The 21,212-nt window shown below is 37.2% G+C and overlaps 1 protein-coding gene across 1 annotated transcript; it reads left to right on the top strand.

Annotated features, from left to right (window-relative positions):
• The first annotated feature begins 1,088 nt into the window (after nt 1-1,088).
• Nucleotides 1,089-19,579, top strand: LOC149072132 (mite allergen Der p 3-like). The gene is made up of 7 exons (XM_089246970.1): nt 1,089-1,290; nt 3,002-3,026; nt 5,206-5,297; nt 12,667-12,785; nt 12,906-13,195; nt 14,340-14,482; nt 17,848-19,579. Exons 1-7 carry the CDS (start codon nt 1,201-1,203, stop codon nt 18,049-18,051), a joined length of 963 nt encoding a protein of 320 aa, XP_089103096.1. The 5' UTR covers nt 1,089-1,200; the 3' UTR covers nt 18,052-19,579.
• The last annotated feature ends 1,633 nt before the right edge of the window (nt 19,580-21,212 follow it).

Genomic DNA, 21,212 nt, shown 5'->3' on the forward strand with positions numbered 1-21,212 from the left:
TGGAGCATGGTGATGTTTTCTTTGGCCAAGAATTTTGTCTCGTTCAATTTATTGGCGTTTCTGAAAGTTTTCATCATCTAGGACAGTGCTTCTCAACCGCCGGGCCCTGATATCATTCATACCGGGCCGCGAGTGATTAGCCGTTTCATTCTTCCTCATTCATTTTCTATTTTTTCGTGTGTTTGACCGGGCCTTCGACTCACAAAAATGAATGAAACCGGGCCGCGGGCTTGAAAAAGTTTGAGAACTACTGATCGAGGAGGGGCTGAGGGTACCGCTTTATTTCTTTCAAGCCGAGCACAACTCATCTCTATCGCCATCTATGGGCAATTTACTACCTAGTGAGTTGTGCCGGAAGTGTAACCGTGTGTGTACTTAACAGTCTGAGTGCGTACGTAGTGTGTTTGATTTTTCAGTGCTGCCATCTATATTTCAGAAGTGAAGTGAGTGACGTGTTATGTTTGAATTACATTTCAACTGTTTGTAGGTCTGTTGATCTCTGTGGCGAGACTTTTTAAAGGGGAAATCAGCTCGGATTTGCGCTTTGAAGTTGGGAACCACAGAAAACCAACTTCAGCCGACCACCACTGTGGTGATGGTGGGGTTCGAACCCGGGACCTCGCGTCGCGTGTCCGTCACTATGACCACTCGACTACCACAGCGGCAGGAGGTACTACTTATCTTACCAAATGTATCAAATTGTTTCTTCAGGAGGAAAAAAGGATTACGGTAACCTTAAAAGAAGGACAAAAGGGTGAATTTTCCGACATTGTACTCGATTTAATATAACACAGAATCTCAAACTCAAATCTTTCAAGATACACAACCCGCATCGTTAGAAATGATATAGTATTTTCGTAATTTTCTATTGAGTTTTTTCATGGGAATAACACCTGTGAAGAAGGGGGATTTAAAGAACTATGCATTGTTATATTCACGTGCGTTTCAGCAATAAAAAATGCAAAATTCCCATCGTTAATGACATTGTTTCGAAGAAGTTTGATTGCATTGCACAGCTTAGGAAACTCAAGGTCTTTATTTATACTCGCTTCAGCTTTCGCGAATACTAGTGTCTATAAAGTTCTATACAAAGTTCTATTTACAAGCAACTTTGTGAGAGAACTTTTTCTTTTCTCTATCTACGCAACTTATATCGCACTTAATTAACATTCGGCCCTCTTGCATATCAAACTAATCATAATGAAATCATCCTCAAAAGACATTATTTCAAGCGTTCTATGCTTTATCGTTGTCCTAGGTTTCATTTTTGGTTTTGGAGCTGTGGTGAAAGTAAGTTTGAAAATATTTCTATAAAATACTGATTTATTATTATTATAGAGTCAAGAATTGAGAGTTAGTGTGGATTCAACATTCATATTTACTGATGATTGGATTCTGCACAGTCGTTTTAGAATTGAAAAATTGAGAATTGAGGGTTATTTTCTAATAAAATAAAACAAAGTTTTATTTATTATAGTGATTGAATCGGGAAAAATCTAGTGAATAGAAACAGAGAGCGAGAAAATAATCTCAAAAAATTATATGAACACTTTTTTTTTCTTCCTCTCTCTAACACATTTTTTTTCATACAAATTACACGGGAATTATTTTCAATCAAGATTTATTACTTTATCCTTTACGTGGTTTTTAATATTTTCCTGATCCGCATTATAAGTACCAGAGTAGTAATCACTAAACCTGCTAGAAATTGCCACCTATTTTCAAGAAGAATATATTTTTTTCGATTCCAACGAGATGATAAATGCTTCCCCCCAAACACCGAAAAATGCTAATGATAAATAACAAAGAAAAGAAAAACTATAGTTTTCTGTTATCGATGCTATATGCATAATCGTATATTACCTTGAACGAAAAGGAAAAATATCCTCTTTCTCTCCTTCTGTTATCAGACTTTGAACAAAAGCTGACTCGGCCTAATTGAATCGACAGGTTGGAGGGGGATAAAAAACATGTTTGACTGAAAAACGACTTCAACGCAGTTGCTCGGCTCGGGATTACTGAAATGAGAGGGCTTCAAGAACCCGAGATAGTTCGGGATTGCCGAAATGAAGCTGATCAAGTTAGACGAGATATCTCGTCATTGCCGCTATAAGGGTTAAAATACCATATGTTTTGTGGAGAAATCACAATAGAAGAACAAATTTTCTCTATTTTTTATTTTACGGTACTCGCACTAACTGTGTTTTATAATTTTCATATTCAAATATACAATGTGTTTTTAGTACAGCATGAGGCTTTTTTTGGATCACGTGATATTTCTCGCTTTATTTGACAGACGTACAAACCGTAGACTAGGTAACCAATCTGGCGACTTTCTGCGAGACTCATAAGAGAAACAAATCTAAATAGAAGAAATGTAGAAATGAATAGTTTTTCTTTTTGATGGCGCTAGATATTTCGAAAATTTTCTTGAAGTTCAAGTTATCGATCTGCCTGTTTTGCTTCAAAAAATGCTTGAATAAAGCTGCAGAGAATTTCCAAATTTTCGTAATTTATGTGATCATAATTAATTTCAAAACATCCTAAACTATATGGATTGATGCAGTTGGATATTATAAGACAATACGGAGACATTAATTTTCAGTTTCGTACTTGAGAAGATATAATTAAAAAGTTTAAATCAATGTTATTGCCTGAATATCCAACTCTAAAGTATGTCAGGCTAATTATTTTATATTTAATTTTCAGAGTTCCTACCTCTAAGGAACTAAGTATTTCCAAAATCGAGAATTCAATTCAATTTCTAAAATCATTGATGTGGCAGAAAACCCCACTAAATTTTCGCATTTCTCTACGATAAAAATCGGAAATTTTAATATTGATTTCTATGGAGATCATCTTGTACTTGTCCCTCAAAGTGATGATGATTATGACGTCTATTCAAAAAGCCTCATTTAGACTATAAAAAAGTTCACTTTCTGATAAAAAAATATATTATGGATATTTGGCATTTTAAAAGCTATTGTTTCATTTTTTCTAGTTGCAAAAAAAAGTGCGAACTACACGTGAGTATCTTTGGTTATTATCCCGTTCGGTAATAAATAATTAGTAAAGAAAATCGATTCAAATGAATGTCGTATAACATTTTTATTTTTAACAGCCTACTCCTGCAAAATTCATTGGTCCATGTTATTTATTGGACTAATGAATTTTTCATGCTAATTAAAATTAAAATTTTATACAGTCAACCCTTGGTTTACGAAGTTAATTCGTTCCTGAAGTCTGTTTGTAAGCCGAGTTGTTCATAAACCGAAACAAATTTACCATAAGACTCAATATAAAATGAATTAATCCGTTTCTCGCACCCCGAAGTTTTCTGGTGTGAATTTTTGCAGCAGCTCGTGGTAGATGATCATCTTACACCACGCCACTCGGGCGCATTGTGGATAACGTGAAACGAATGAAATCATTACTGAAAAAATAACTACAGTATGAAAGAGACGAAATAAAAACGATGCTAGGGACACATATTTGGTTTCATTAATATGATTTATAATCCCACTGTCAAAGCTCTCAAAATCTCTTTTCGCAATGCATCTCGCCACAACATATCTTTCAATCCAAATTCATAGTTCTGTAAAATATTTGCTGCTAAGCTTCGTCAATGATAGCAAATGCAATACGCAATTTGTAATGTAGAACATTAAAATAATGTTTTGAGAAGTTATTGAGAGTAGGCAAAAAATTATTGTGAAAACATTTTTGAAAAATTTCTCTGATGTAAAGCTTCTTGAAGTTTGAAATGAACTGCTGATCCATGGATCACAGTGAGGATAACAGGAGTCGTATTTGGGGGGGGGGGGCGTGTGAACCTATATATATATATATATATACACACATTTGATTAAAAATCAAATTCTTCAACTAACTGTTATTCGAGGATGATGCCACTCTCCGCTATCTTTCCTTAGAGCTCGTCTGCACTGAACGGGACCGTACATGAACGGTCAGACCAAACACGGGTCAAAGCTCAGTTGCTGACACTGCCACCAGATGGTGACTTATCCGATGATGATGTCACTCTCCGCTATCCATACGAAGGGTTTTAACAGCTGGCTGATGCGAATATGTATTTAAGAAAGACGGAAAATTCAACTGCCCTTGTGGGGATTCAAACCCACGTCCTCTCATTTGCCTGGTGAGTGCCTTAGACCACTCGACTACAAAGGCAACAAATCTCTGCTAGATTCCCCTGCAAGGGCAGTTGAGTTTTCTCTCTTTCCTAAATATATCTTCGCACAGCCAGCTGTTAAAAAACTTCGTATGGATAGCGGAGAGTGACATCATCCTCGGATAAGTCGTCATCTGGTGTAATCAGCAATAGTGAGCTTTGGCCCGAGTTAGGTCCGGCCGTCCATTCACGGTCTCGTTCAGTGCACACGAGCCCCAAGGAAAGATTGAGGTGTTCGTTGCTTTTGTAGTCTAGTGTTCTAGGGCGCTCACCCGGCAAGTGAGACAACATAGGTTCGATTTCCCACAAGGGCAGTTGAATTTTCCCTCTTTCCTAAATACATCTTCGCATCAGCCAGCTGTTAAAAACCTTCTTAACTCTTATTCTCTCAAATGAAAAAAATAGCCGCGTGACCAGATAATTCTGAAATATCCTCGACATTGTCCTTTTTGTGTGATCGTAGACCAAGATTAGGTCGCAAACCGAATCATTCTTCGTTGTTCTTAAACCGAATTCTTCGCAAACAGCCGTTTATAAACCGAGGGTTGACTGTAGTATGCTTCGAACTTGAATGTCATTAAACGTTTGCGAAGGCCACCCAACCTCAGAATTTTGACTTGATAAACATCGCGAAAAAAATCTCTTCATTGCATTTCAAAATCGGTCGGGGGTTCTCAAACTTTTCCCACCCACGGCACCCCTTTTTCCCTATCCAACGCTAAACAACGAGCTCCGCCGGCTCCCCACAGCTGTTTAACAAAGAATCTCTTCAAAAAACCTTTGTCAGGTCACCGTTCCGCGGCTCCCCTGACAAAGGTTGGAGGCTCACCAGTTCACCGTGGCGCACAGTTTGAGAACCTCTGCATTAGGTACCATATTAAAAATTTCAATTGAAATAGCCTGCAGACTATATTGTTATTCTTTTAGAGCAGTTAAAGCCGATCACACATACCGTTTATTGGAAATTTTTTTTTGCTTTCTTCTAATTCAGTTAAAACTCTTTTCTGTTGTAGGTCCACAGTGTCAATGTGACACAAATAAGGAACATATTACTGACGAAAGGCCTAACGAACATGATGTAAAACAAAATTTTTATCCATTCGCAGTAAGTGCTCATTAAGACATTAAAATACATCGTATGTGTTGATCGGTGAAAATACCTTCAACGCATTTTTAAATGAAATATTTCGGGGTGACGGAAATAAAGCAAATCAAGTTTGGTGAGATATCTCAGGATTGCCGCTGAAAGAGTTAACCAAATCAATACTTTTTTGCCAAAATGTGATAATTTGCTCTCCTTCACTGTTAAGTGAAATCATTTGAGGGAAGGTGCGTACAGTGCATAGTGTCTGTTGCGCGATCGTTTTTTTTTTACGCTGTCGTTTCAATTAGATCACATGTTGACCAATAAAACAGGGTCATATTTTTTGAGCAATTTCAAAATTTCATCGAAACCGTTGCGCGTAAAAAGGTTTTATCGAATGATGTAAAAATGGTATCTTGTGACGAAAGTGACTAGTGGAAAAAGTGAAATAATAACTATGATTCAGAAACTTTTAGTCAAACTAATTATTTTATGAATTGACATATTCAATATATTTAGTGGTTATGGATTTTTTTTCTATTGATTATTCACTTAATCACATTTTCATACCGAGAGCTCTACATATTGCAACAAACCTTTTTTCGATCATTTGATCATCGTAGCAGGGTCATTTTCTGCACACGAGGACTAATTAGACCGGTATGCGTAATTACAATCCCTACTTTCTTAGTAACACAGGAACCATTAGCACGCCGCTTATTGGTTAATGCGAGCAAAAAAACTAGCAAGACGTCACGAGAGGCGGAGTTTTGGGCGAAACTGAATTTCAAAGTCCATTAACGAAAAATGAAAGTATTTTTTTATTGAATCAGTAAACGATAGCTGGGCCCAGCTTCTCGAGCCGTTATTATTGTCCTCTCGATGAACATGAACCGCATTTGATTAAATCAGAAACAAAAATGGAAACATTTTTAGTAAATCAGTAAATGACAGCAAAAAAATTTGGATGGTTTTCAGACCGAACCGAACCGTTGATTAAATGCTCGCAAGCATTTGATCAACGTGTGTTTGGACACGAGCATCGAGCATTCTCGGTACTTCAGGGAGCACCGTGGTGCTCGCGAGCAACGGGTTGACGACGCCTGCTGTATACCTATATCCGTTCTCTATATACCAGGGTAAAATTTCTCGCTGAACCCTTGATAGTTATAAGGCTGGTCTGCGGAACCCCTGGTGATAATGGGGCTGTTCTACAGAACTCAAACAAATTTTTGTATGTTTAATCCAAAAAAAAGCGTGTCCCTATTGTTGCCCCAACAAAATCATAGCCCCCAGAGCAAAACGAAACAGGGCCTAGGCAGCACCTCTTAATTCATAAATTGATTGTCATAAATCATTGTACCAGATCTTATCGTGGAAGCTCCTATTCTATGCAGGACTGAGGTCCTTGAAGCTCCTGCCCGGGTGCCCGATATAATTCTCATGAGATGTAATTCATCAGCAAAACTATGCCTTCTAGAAAATATTGAAAACAATTATACAGTACAGTATTATATTTACATGTGAGAAATGCATCATGAAGAACTCCCTTCTGCCACGCATCAAATAAAACTGCTACAATTCATCGAATGAAATTAGAAACCGGATTTTGAATAATTCTGCTGCGTGAAAAAAGCAATATGACACGATATTAGTTAATATTTCATAAGTAATAATGTTAGTACTAACTTCCTAATTAACTAATACTAACCTTCAAAAAGCATTTGAAATTAACTGAAATTGATAAAGATAACATACGTTATAAAGGTACTTTCTTTCGATATTTTATGTTTTTTTTCTCCTGTGTGTGTGAAAATGCGCAAAAGCACATTTGTGATACTTGACTGAATAAAATTTTTCTTCAAATTATTTTTATAGTAAATTTTACGTGGAATTTTTATGCGTTATATAATATACATGTGCTGAAAGCTCAATTAATCCTTTGAAGGACAGACATTTTTCCAAAACCGATAGGAAAAAATTTAAACAAGTGCGCCCACTGTGGATCCCCCCTCCCCTTCAAAAAAGATTATTTTATTCATTTGATATGTTTACTCCATCAGAACGTTTTTACTTAGGAAATTCTCTTGTGACATCTTAAATCATTAACGTTACACACTACCGCACGACCTTGGGAACCACTGCATCAAGGTAATAGAGGTAAAGAAAGGAAACTCTTTTCAGACAGTCGTATCTTAAGGGCGGCAAAGTATTATTCGCCTCAGGCGGCAGAATTTCTAGGACCGGCCCTGCCTACAATTTATTTCCGATTCCAAAAGGCAGCCTTTTTTATACTCACCGAGAGGTTGATGAGGATTTTTCACTTTCTTTGACTGCAATTGATTTTTATCGCGCTGAAATTTTGTCTGTTATGAACCCGTGTTCTTTTTTGTCCTGATAAATTTACTTTACTTTTTTTATACAAGAAATATTTTCACGACTTCGAAATTCATTTCAGCCTACATGATTCGCGCAAGTTGGTCATTTTTTCATATGAATTTTCATTCGGGGGCGTATTTATAAGGGTGCTATTGCTTCGGTCCCCTCTTAGCAGAAAGGGACTTCAGGCTCTTGCCGCCTTAGGCACTACTAATTTTACCTCCGCTTTGAGATGCTCTTATATTTCGTACTTATTTTTTTTCCCGAAAAAATCATTACACCCCCCCCCCCCCACTTCAGCTTTAAATTTTCAAAATAGAAGTCATCTCTTTACTGTTTGTTATTCAAAATATGGTTTTGACACAACATAGTTTCATAAGTGTTCAAAATTTTCAATGGGATGGATAGGATGGACCATGAACTTTTAGTACACCGCCAATCGACTGCTTTTACAAGGGGCTTTAAATTTTGAAATATATGACATCCATATTGTTATGGGCATCTTTTTCTCAGCCACCTCGTTGGTCATTTTGCCTGTTGTAGCGTTGTATTTGTATTTGTATAAACACACAACATAACTGAGATGCCGTAAACATTTAAACTATTTGTTCGACTTCATCGATTTCATTCAACTAGCTTATTGTGTTAATGTGTTGCATAATTAAAGTCAGAAGCTGTGATGCAATATGTAAATCTTCCAAAATTTCTGAATTGGAACTGGAAAAAAAATAAACTAATCTCAAAATTGTTAGTGATACTTTATTCATTTAAACGATACAAATCAAATTAACACATACGTAGATCAAAGCAGCACACAGACTGGTTTGCTTTCTCGATTTTCCTTAGGGTTATACCATTGTTATCAGCTAGGTCCGGATGTTGTTGACCTAAAAAGTCCTGAAAAATGATCATAAAAATGGCTCAAAAACTCAAAAAATGCCTTAAAACTAAAAGAATTCCCCAAAAATAACGAAAAAAGCTATTAAAATAACAAAACAAATTTCTTTAGAAATTGAACCAGTCATTATATTAACTAAAGGTAAATGAAAAATAACAATTCCTATATATAGTATCTGTTGAAATTAACATTTATTCTCACATTAGATTTCATCAAAAAATGCCGATGGAATTTTTCAAATAAACAATTCATAACTTACGACAAAATAGAAATTTCTGAAAAGACAAGATAAACTTCTCTCAATATCAACACATGTTTTTGGGGGATAATTGGAGGGCGGGTGGGGAATATCTGATCTGCTCACAGTGTTTATTTCTCTTTCATTTCAAAACCATAAAGACATAAAAAAAATATCTAAATTCAATAAGTCCGATGTTTTCCCCATTATTTTTTCAAATTTCATGATAGTAAACTGGCCTACCCCACTTTTAGCACACTGACTTTATCGATAAGCATCTCAATAAGCTCCATACTTTTCTGCAAAGGCTGAATGGTGCAAACAAGAATGCTGAAAATCGGTGTTATACACGTCATCAGTTCTTCATTATTCCCAAGGCAAGGCAAAGCTTACGAAAAACAAATACAAGGCCACAACAGGCAAAATGCCCAACGAGGTAGCTCAGAAAAAGATGCCCATAACAAAAATATGGGTGTCATATATTTCAAAAATACAGCAACCCAATTAAAAATGAAATTACAAAAATAAGAAACAATATATATACATGGTAAAATATTATACTATGCCCATAAAGAATATACTTACGGTTGTCTTCTTCTAAGTATGGATAGCTTCTCGATTTACCCCAACATGTTTATCGTATTTCTTTTTAAACGTGTCAATTGTGTTACAATTTACTACCCCCTAGGGGGTAAGCTATTCCATTTATAAACACTATATTAGAAAAAAATTTCCTGCCACGCACTATAATCTGGAATTGTCCCTTACCAATCGACAGTGCCGTCTTAAGGCATGGGCCTACCCGGGCACGGTCCGGGGGCCTCAAGAGAAGAGGGGCCTCACAAAAATGAGATTTGGTTGAAATTTTTTAGAATTTACCAGGTACGGCCTCAGAAAAACCACTTGGCCCGGGGGGCCATGATGCTATTAAGACGGCCCTGCCAATCGATACTGGTGTCCCCTTGCAAAAGCAGTCGATTGACGGTGTGCTAATAATTCAGGGTCCATCCTAACCATCTCGTTGAAAATTTTGATCATATCAAATCACTTCGATCATATCTCCACGACACCTGCCTTCATCCATTGTAAACATATTCAAAAAATGAAGTCTCTCTTCATAACTCAAGCCCTGTGTGACAATGTGACAATAAGGACACGCGTAGCTCTTCTCTTCACCCCTTCAACCAAGTCTATGTCCCTCTGTAGAGCTATGGTCTTCAAAATCTTACAGAAATTTTACTGCATCCAGCATTCTTACGGATCAAAACCATTTAACATGAAAAATTTCAGATTTCCCCCAGGATACATGCAAGTACTAAACCATGTTCCCTTTTATACAATGAAAATTCCCCGCGCTCAACATAACAACACACAGGATCATAATTTCTTGAATTCACTTTCATTTATTGTTTGGTTAAGTTTGTCCAGCTCTTGGAATTTTTACTGAATACTAAATTTTCCTGGAATTGATTCTAAACTTTGTTTGTCATATATAAAGGAAGATACGAGTTTAGTGATGAAAAAAATGTTTTTTTGGTTAAAAATTTTTAGCTTATATACTTTTTATTTTTAAAAAATATCCTAAAAATGCTCTAAAACCTGAGAAAATGCCTTAAAAACGAAAAGTATTGAAAAATGCAAAAAATGCGAATGTAATCATCATCCATGCGTGGTTATCAGTTTGGGGTCATTTAAATATTACGTCAGCATCGATGGTGGTGGGTTGAGTTTCCGATTTGCTGACTTTTGATGACAAGGGGGGAGGGGGGTTTGGATGATGCTTACACGTCATCAAACGATCGTTATGAAAATATGAAATATTCTTAATGGATCTTACTCGGTGCGCCAAAAACGAGAAAAACCTGTCGGTAATTTGTGGGCAAAAAGAACTAACAATCTCCCTAAAGAGACACTTTAGTGATTTCTAAATCTTTCGCTGTTCTAAGTGATCTGGAAATGTCTCCGGGCCGCTTAAGCGCTCTAGAGCTGCGTTACGCATCACTCTAGTGATCCGTAATTATGCCCTGGATCACTTAAGTAATCTGGAAATGGGCCGCGGGTAACTTGAGTGAAGTAGAACCGCACTGGGTGCCGCTTAAGTGCTCTAAAACTGTGCCACATGTTACTCAAGGATCTCTAAATGTGCCACGGGTCACTTAAGTGATCTGTGAATGTGCCGCTTAGTTCATTTTTACAAAATTAGATTTAAGGTGGAGTGCCACATCAAATAACCCCCAGGGCCACATTTGGTCCGCGGGTCGAGTGTTTACCATATATGGCTCAGGGGGTGGATCACAATAAATTTCTTAAAAATAAATTTTGAGTTCTTCAAATAGCATTGAAATTAACAGAAGTTGATTATAATAACATATAAAGGTATTGTCTTTAAAATATTTTTTTGCATTAAAAAAATACATTTTTTATCGTCGAGGAAAGGGGGGGGGGAGAGGCACGAGCTACCCTAGCGCCCCCCCCCCCCGTACGTCTCTGATCTCATCAATATGCGTTAGGAGGCAGGGGCAGAGCTGATGACGAAATTTTGCTGACAAGAGGGGGAGGGGGGACAGAGTTTTGCTGGCAAGGGGAAGGGGTCAAAAATGGCTAATAATCTGCTGCCGTAATACCCTAATGTCCCCTTTCATTAACGCCAAGTTATACGTTTGGTGTACGTTAGGTTAAGACGACTTTAAAGGGTATCTAGAGCAGTGTTTCTCAACCGCCGGCCGCGGCTCAATACCGGGCCCTAACACTGGTTGCACCGGGCCGTGAGTGATTCGCTGTTTCATTTCCTGTTTCATTCGTGTTTCATTTTCCCATTAATTTCTCGTTAGTTGTGGGTATGACCGGGTCTTTCACTTACGTAAAAGACATTTACCGGGCTGCGAGCTTCCAAAGGTTGAGAACCACTGATCTAGAGGGTATACGTTTAGTGAATTTGCAGGATTATTAAAAGGACATCAATTTTTAAAGCGTTATAACACCATAATTATTGGTCAAATCAAAAAAAAAACTTTTCCCTATTATTTTTTCACAAAGAGTCACGTATGTAATTATTAGGTGGTTGATATTATTCACCTTGTATATGCAGGGCCGCAACTAGATACTAGATGCTTGGTCAGCCGAGGAAAACACGCATTTTTAGTACGCCCCCCCCCCCCGTAATGTTGAAGGAGAGATTGAAAGGTGAAGTGGTCGTTCCCTCCCAGTTGCGGCCCAATATGTATCGACATCATTGTGCTCTCCCCCCCCCCCTCCTCCTGTACCAGCCCTGCACGTCTATCTTCGGCTCTAAGAACGTAACTCATCTCTTCGAGGGTTAAATGGTAGGAAATTGCTTCAATGGCGTTAGAATTAAACTGCAGTTTTAATCTGTCGAGAAATGGAAAATAAAAAATGGATAGAAATAATCAATTGTCCGAATAACTTTAACACCTGCATCGTATGTTCTGTGATAGTTAAAAAATGATTGAGTTCACGCTGTCCTTTTAAAACGGCATATATTTTTAGTCAGGGCCGTAGTCAAAAATTTCTTTCGGATTTAGGCAAACTTGTATTTTGGGGGGGGGGGATTTCTCAAGTGGGGAGGAAGTTTTAATTTTTTTTCTTCTCAAGGGGGGAAGTTTACGTTTTTTCCTGCAAAATAACACTATAATCTCGGTTTGAGGGTGGGGACGCCAATGATTCCATATATATCAGTCATTTTCCACTATTTTCGGGAAAAGGGAACCCTCTCCCCTCCATTCTGGTCACGGCCTTGTCTCTAGCCAAACAATCGATTCTTTCAAATTTTTATTATAATCAAATAATCAAGTTGATTTTCAACGCAAAGGTTTTTCCGAAAGTAGTTATATATATATTTTTTTATTGCATTGCAGACGGCACTGGTATATCGCAACAAGCTCAGTAATATTACTGACGAAGGTCTCGAACCAATTTGTGGTGCAACGGTTATTACAAATAAACATGTTTTGACAGCAGCTCATTGCTTACAAAGGTAAAGGAAAATTGAATTATGATCTGATTAAATATAAATATGATCATTTATATGATATGTTAAAATGACATATATATCATTTTTATTAAGAAGGGCACTACTTTTTTTACATAATTACAGTTTCAAAAACCATGAAGATATTGATTTAAGTATCGGTGAATATGATATCAAGACCAATAACCATCTGATCAGATCAGTTGCATCATTCATTTCGCATCCAGATTTCCAGCATGGCTGCGCAGATCACGACATAGCTATAATCGAACTTAATCAGCCAGTTTTTCTTGGATATCATGGAGATACTGATCGATATATCAGAGCCGCTTGGTTACCATCTAAAAATGATATTGCTTCTTCTGGAACTAAAGTAACTTTAATTGGATGGGGATCTTTGTCATCGGAAACTTCTAGTAGGTTGGCATTAGCCGTTTTTTCTTGTCTTCTTTTCAAAGGAAAATAATGTGTGTGTGTGTGCGTGCGCGCGAATGAATATGATTATACTGATCACTAGAGCCCAGATTATATGCACGAAAAAAGTGGCAAAATATTCTTTAAAAATATGCATTTAAAGATGCCAAAATATGCACTTAAAATGAGAAAATATACATTGGAAACACAAAATATGCATTAAAAAATCCTAAAAAGTTAAAAATTACAAAATATGTACCAAAATAAAGGAAAATATGTGTTAAAAATCACCATGCAAGAGAAAGAAAATTAGATATGCTTTTAAAATGCACAATTTATATCTCTTAGTGCATATTCATTTACAAAAAAATATCCCCACATATTTATATAAACTTCTTATGCAAATAACGTCTACATATTTTTCATTTAGGCACTTTTAATTTCTAGTCAGTCGCAGCTGCTGAGTAATGAAACACCAGTAACAAAAGAATTTCGACGCTATTTCTAGAAATAAAGTAGTTATTTCTAAAAAAAGTTAAACATCTTTGACGCTGTCTCTAAAAACAGCGTTACAATAAAACAGTTGATGTTTGGGAAATATTACAAAATACCTCTATTAATTCAATAAATCCCCCTTGTGAAAAAAACCGATGTTATGAAAATATTATCAGCAATAATCATTTGAAAAATTATATAAAAAAAAGTGATCAGCTTTAAAAACCTTCAATTTGAAAATTGAAAAACATTCAAAAATATATGCACTTATGCATTCTAAAAATTATTTGATTTTATGCATTTATATGCATTAACACTAAAGAAGACCTCATTCAGACTTCGTTTTAGGCCGGGACTACACTATAAAAGTCCGATAAAAGTTCTTTTATGAAACTTGAAAAATGCAACCAATAGCATTATCGGTTACATTAGAGCGAATATAAGTAAGATTATTGGTTGAATTTTTAAAATTTTATAAAAGAACTTTTAGAAAACTTTTATAGTATAATCCCGGCCTAATCCAGGCTTAAGTTCAAAATGTACACAGATACGTATTATTTAGTTATAAAGTTATTCAGTTTATCTCAAGTTACAATCTGATTTTATAATGCATCTGACTTTCGTAACTGTTTTGATATATATTTATTCCAGAAAAGGGGCAATCAGTTATCCTTCAGAGACGTGATCTTTCCGTATTGCCTTTGAAGATTTGTCTTGATGCTTATAGCAAATATTTTACTGATGAGGAAACCGTGATTTGTGCTAAATCAAACGACAGTAAAGCCAAATGTGTAGTGAGTGCTATCAATTTCGTGACCTTTTCTTCCATTGTGAAATTATACAGATTCTCCCAAATTGTTTGCACAGCGGATATCTCTGCAACCGTTGACTTTAGAAATATACTTTCAATTAAAAAAAGTTCAAATGACGTGCAATTACTTAAAACCTCAAAATTGGTTTGAGGGGTGGTATACATGAAAAAATAAAGAAATTAACTTTTTATACAGCCCCTGTGTGCTCATAAACCAAATTAGAAAGTTGTTGCCCTGTTTCTCCTGAGGCCAACCAAAAATATTTCACTTCTTCAAGTCAATTCATTGAAATATTTGAATTCAAAAAACGGAGGAAAGTTGGAGAAAAACAGCTCTAAAAATATGGAAAAACCGTTTTACCTCATTTAACCCTGTTTTTTTCCGAAATTTCCTCCGTTTTACCGAATTCAAATATCTCGGTGAATATTTCACTTAGAAACGTGGAATTTTTTTTTGTTGGCCTCAGGAGAGACAGGGCAACAACTCTCTAATTCGGGTTTTGAGCACACTGGGACTGTATAAAAAGTTAATTTGTTTATCTTTTCCTGTATACGACCCCTCAAACAAATTTTGAGGTTTTGAATTTTTGTATTGAAAGTATACTTTGAAAGTCAACGGTTACGGCGGTATCCGCTGTGCAAACAATTTGGGACAGCCTGTATAAACGGTGTTTTGTTGAAGTGACGTAAAAATTAGAGGGGTGTAATAGGTAAAATAGAAATAAAAATTGCCAAAAAAAAATCGCGGTAAACAAGTCAGTATCTTCGAGCGCGTGGCCTAAAAGGGTTTTTCTGTTGCTCTGGGCTATGCAGTGACCTCCACGACAGCAACTTCCAGTGGCGTCAGAGCCGGGGGCCGGTTTTTGATGCTCTCATATACTTTTTAAAAAGTCATTTACTTACGTGTATGGGATGTCCATTCTTATCATTCCAATGCATAGGCGCCGGAACCTGGGGTCTCAGGCCTCCCCTTCGGACAAATTTTGGTATGGAGGCAGAGGTGCCCCCCCCCCCAATAATAAACAAATAAAAATGTAACACATCTCTCCTCCTCTTGCGTAGGGAAACTTTCACCCCACCCCAATGCTTTCTTCATATTGGCGCCTCTGGTCTAATAGTCAATTCTTTATTAAATATTTTAAATATAACTTTAAATATTTCATTGCAAGCCAAGCAACGCGCACTAGACGAACATCAAACTTGAGAGGACCCACTGACGGTCTTCACATCAGAGATATGAGTTGCGACTCTTGGGTTTTGTGTAGTGAAGGCTGTAGCGCTGCAAGAGCAACCGTGTTGTGTGTGGAAGGGGAAAAGAGGGGAAGGAAGAAATGAGAAGAAAAGCAAAAGTCTGGTGTATTCATTTACCACCCCATGATCGAAGCGAGTAAGCATATATAGAGAGACGCACCCTTAGAAATAATTTTTTTCATTTGAGCGGATTCTAAAATGAGGTCCCACAACACTTGACACATTTTTTGTAGTTTAAAGTTTCATATACTTGTAAGATTAACGGTTAAGTAACTAGCTATTGATAGGAGTGGACACCCTGTATCAATTTTGTAATGTTTTTCTAACGTTTTGTTTACGCGGAACACTCGATGGTTATTAGACTTGCACGGAACCCAAACAAACACATTAATATTTCTCAAATATAGTATAATTTTTATTGTTATACCAATAAAAATCCAGCTTTCGATACCACTGGTTGATAGACGAGCCCAAGTGGAACATGAAACAGCCTCCCAACCCTCTGTTATCTTGAACCATTTTCTAGTTATGTTAGATAATCGATTATAGAAAAAGAATGCATCACGTCCCAAAAAAATCAAAATTTGGGAAGTTTCTGACTTCTGAGAGAGACCTTTATTTCTTTCAAACCGAGCACAACCAACGCAATCTATAGCAGAAGGCCTCCATGACGAAGCCTAGCAAAAGCTTGGTCGTGACGTCACTGAAGAAAGTCATCTTACCTATAGCCATTGGATATACTACAAAAAAAAGGGTAAAGATGGCGCATGCGTTGGCCTGCTATATCCATGGGCTATGGGTGAGATGACCTTCTTCAGTGACGTTGCGAGCTTCACGTGGAGGCCTTCTGCTATAGATGGGGTCTTGCTACGACTCAGGTCTATTGCCATGGGTGATTTACTACCTAGTGAGTTGTGCCGGAAGTGTAAGTGTGTGCACCTAAAAGTCTGAATGAGTATCTAATGTTGTGTGATTTTTCAGTGCTGCCATGTATATTTCAGAAGTGAAGTGTAATGATTGAATACTTGTACTGTTTTTAGGCCTGATGCTCTCCGTGGCAAGACTTTTTTTAACGGGGAGATCGGTTCGCATTTGTGCCTCGAAGTTGGGAATCATAGAAAATCAACTTCAGCAGACCACCACTGTGGCAACGGTAGGGCTCGAACCCGGTCCCCGCGATTCGAGTCCGTCTATGAACACTCGATCACCACAGCGGCTGCTCTGAGAGACTTATACGCAAACTAAGCACATATTTGGAAAGAACAGAAAATATCCTTTGAAGTGACATAAATTTCATTGAGTTATCTATATTTAATGACAAGCTACAAGCGCTGAAAGATTGGCAATGTTCGAAAGCGAATTGTCACCAAAATTTCTCATCGCCAATTACGCAAACACTCTTCTATATATAGCTACAATCGGTCAGATTTACCAAAAACTTGTCCATTGTACCAGCTTTTGAAAGAGCGTACAATAAACCATATCGGTGATCTAGTTCAGGAGGAATTTAATCTTTTGTTTGCAATACATCGCTGAAATCTGCGTTCGTCGAAGTAATTTTAGTAGGCTTTTTTTTTGGCGACAATTCGATTTTTCACTTCACCAATCTCTCAGCACTTGAAGCTCGCCATTAAATCAAGATATTTCATTTTGATGTCACTTTATTATTTTTTCTGTTCTTTCCAAATATGTGCTTAGTTTGCATGTAGGTTTCTTAGAAATTTCACAAATGCACTTTTTTCCTCATAATCAATTATCTACCATAATTCGAAAACGGTTCGAGATAGAACAGAATTGCGTTGGTAGGGTGTTTCATGTTCCACTTGGACTCGTCTATCACCCTTTTTCGTTTGGCAGAACATGTCGTTCTGCATAACGACATGAAACGTTCTCACGTCCACATGCATTCAATGCTATTAATTATCAACACAAACTATGCTGGAATCATTCTTGAAAGTTCAAATCTGACCTGACCTGAATAAAATTTTATTTCCGTATCTACAGAGAGAATAGACGTAAAAAAGGATAAGTAAGAAGATACATACGAACTTCAAATATTAATTTAATATCGAATTATTGTTCGTAATATATTTTCAGGGTGACTCTGGAGGACTGCTTCTGTCCGATTTGAGAAATAGCACTGATGTACTTATCGGAATAACATCATTTGGACATGATGATTGCGGGAAAACCGGTGGTCCGGCAGTCTACACTAAAGTTACTCAATATTTGGATTGGATCAATGACAATACTTTGAACGCGAGCTGTGAACCCTGTTTCATAAAAGATATCGACGTCTAATCTATATTTTTAAGAAGACGCCAACGAATAAGGCAAATACACGAAAATACAAAAATCCTAATGCATTTCGACACCAATGGGTGTCGTCTTCAGACGAAAAATATTTAACCATTAGTCACGCTGACCGAGTTTCCCACTTGGGTTGAATACCAAATCTCAACGCTCGGTTGCTCAGCGAAAAAAGTACGTACGTCGTGGTCAGAATGAAGCTCTGAGCCTACGTTAGATACTAATGCAGCGTCCTGATTGGACGCTTGCGGAATAGTGCTACCCGATTGGTCTAATTGAATTTTCTTAGAATTCCCACTCAAAATGAATTTAAGACATGGTGTTGCGATCGGGGTGTAGATATATTATCGTTTACTAGTGTATATTTAGTGGTTAAATATTTTTCCTCTGAAGACGACACCCATTGGTGTCGAAATGCATTAGGATTTTTGTATTTTCGCGCCGTGCATTTGTCTTATTCGTTGGTGTCTTCTTAATATTCTTGGGCAAAGCTGATCAACACTTCCATAATTTATATTGTTATAAAATTCATGAGATGCTGTTGATGTTCATGTGATATTGCATTCATATACTATGTTGTTATCCTAGTTTTATCTTTTTTGTCGCGCCTCCGCCATTTTCAATACGCAAGGGATAATAATTAGACCGGAACCTACCGCAGTTTATTGGTGAAACCGAACAGCAGCGTCCGACATTATTTTTTCCCATGCATCCCGTTTAGGGATATGTGCGCTAATCCCTCTGGGAGGGGGGACTTCTTGCGGTAGCAATGTGTTCTGCGGTCATATAATTCATTTTATCGCCGTTTCTGTTGTACCTCCGCACCAGGAAAGATTCCGACAAGGACATGAATGGAGATACGGGGGTGGGGATGCACTGGCGGAAGTGAAGTCGGCTCCACTGTGTCACTTACATATCTACATATCGTCGCCCCCCCCCCTCCCTTCTGACATTCAAGTCTATTTCCGCTTGTGGACAAGGATAAAACGGCTATCAAACTTTTTCGTAGTAACTTTATTTCTTTACTGAAATCTCAACATGCGGACAGCACGTTTAACGGTATAATGGTAACACCAGGGGTCTTCAACCTTTTTCGCTTCACGAGCATCGTTTATGTCCAGCACCACGGGAAGAGCACCTAGAAATTATCACCCCCCCCCCTCATAAAATCAAAAATTTCTGAAAAACAAAATTTCATATTAAAAAAGGGAAAAGAGTTCTACCTTCTGTAATTATTTATTTTTATGGTTGCGCATGTACACAAATCATAACATTTTAAATACATATTACACAGGGTATTTTGTTCAACTCTGAAGCATACGAAAAATAAAATTTATTTAGCAGAACAAACTGAAATCTATTATGCGGAATTAGTTGGTTTATACTGGAAAAATTGTGACGTGAAAAAAATAAAATAAATAAATGCTGCGCATTCTCCTGAACGGAGATGATTTCGAAAACCTAATTTTGCTAAGGGAAAATCAACGCTTTTTTTTCCTATATGTAATAAAAGGATATCAAGAGAAAAATAGCGGTTTTCTGATGCAAAATCAAATACAACTCACATTCAAATGACATACAGTCAACAGCAGGGCCGCAACTAAGGGGGAGCAGGCGGGTCTACTGCCAAGGGCGCTGGACCAGAAGGAGCACAAATTTAATACTTTTACCTCTCTTTTAATATTACAAAGGGCCGCCAAATACATGCTTGCTCCCTGCATCGACCAGAGCTGCAATTCTCTGGTCGACAGCGGGGAGTAAGCAGGGTCGACCTTTGGAGGGGCGCAAAAAAGTTTGGAGGGAGAGGCACAAGGAAATTTTTCAAGAGAAATTTTAATTTACCAACCTTCAAAAAGAATTTAAATTAACTAGTAATCCGAGTACTTGTTACAGAAATTGAATAAAATAGTATATAAATGGTATTTGCTTTCGATATTTTAACTTTTGTTAACGAAAACTTTTGGCTTTAAAAATTTTTTTTGATTGGTTTGAGGGGAGGGGCACGACCCCTTTATATACGCCTCTGTGGCGACAGGATCAACTCTTAACGAATAAAATGTTTCAAATTTTTTCCCCGATTGAAGGATCCTAAAAAATTAAAAAAATACTTTTATTTCCGAAGAGTTATTTTTCAGTTAGAATCTTGACATTGAATTTCTCTCAGAATGCCATTGACATCTGTTTCGATATCGATGGTAGTAATTCTCATACATGCTTTTAAATGTTCATTACTCAGTCTTGATCTTCAAATTGTGTTCATCACAGAAAAAGCACATTCGCACGAATAAGTTTGGAAAAAACAAAGGGTTTGATACCAGTTCAAACAGTGAAGCATAGTCTTCAATCAAAACGCTCATCGAGGCATGATATCCTCAAGACATGGAATGACAGTTAAGCATTCTGTCTTGTTCAGATACTCCAAAATTTCCTACAAGTCCGGAAATTGACCATGTGTGTGTTTCTACGCTTGTTCAAGAAACAAGGTCAGTTTCCGTCTGAAGCCCATCACCAATTCATACATATCACGAAGAGTATCATGTTCTCCCTGCATGGTTACGTGTAGATCATTGAGTTTTTGAAACAGACCAACCATGAATGCCAAGGTTACTTTGAAATTATCTTCAAATAGTGTTTTGGAAATCATTATGACTGATTTTGCGATGAAATTGCAACTTTAATTTCTTCGAATACCGCTCACACACGGGAAATCGTCTTGCCTGAGCTTAGCCAGCGTAAATCGTCAAGCATCAGCAGCTCTGAGTATGGAGCATCCAAAAATCTTGTAAAAACGCTGTTAGAAGGCGCTTAGCTAATGGTTTTGACATCAAAAAGTAAATAACTTGGATATGCACTGCAAGGTTTTCGTGACATTTGGGACATTCCTCAACCGGCTGCATAAAACTTCCACGTGAATTAAGTAGTGAAAACGAAAAAAAAATCGGGAACACGCGAATCTGCATTAAGGCAGGCGATCAAGCCTTTTTTTATTCCACACAATGATGGTGCCCCATCGGTAGCCACAGAGACAAGTTTCTTCAGTTCTATTTTGTTTGACACCTGCTGGACGTGCATAAGACCATTATATGTCTTTTCCAGTTGTAGTGCCTGTTAATGGAATAAGTGCTAGAAATAATTCCTCTATCTGTCCATCA

The sequence above is a fragment of the Pholcus phalangioides genome, unplaced genomic scaffold (genome assembly GCF_987345545.1).
Source record: "Pholcus phalangioides strain wild (caught in Gottingen) unplaced genomic scaffold, Ppha-v1.0 ptg000017l_1, whole genome shotgun sequence".
NCBI classification, from domain to species: Eukaryota; Metazoa; Arthropoda; class Arachnida; order Araneae; family Pholcidae; genus Pholcus; species Pholcus phalangioides.

Excerpts from the sequence above, each read along its gene's own strand:
- LOC149072132 (XM_089246970.1), top strand. The coding sequence starts at position 1,201 with ATGAAATCATCCTCAAAAGACATTATTTCAAGCGTTCTATGCTTTATC. Across the intron at positions 3,027-5,205 it reads AAAAAAAGTGCGAACTACAC|GTCCACAGTGTCAATGTGAC; the intron begins GTGAGTATCTTT and ends TTTCTGTTGTAG. Across the intron at positions 14,483-17,847 it reads ACAGTAAAGCCAAATGTGTA|GGTGACTCTGGAGGACTGCT; the intron begins GTGAGTGCTATC and ends ATATATTTTCAG.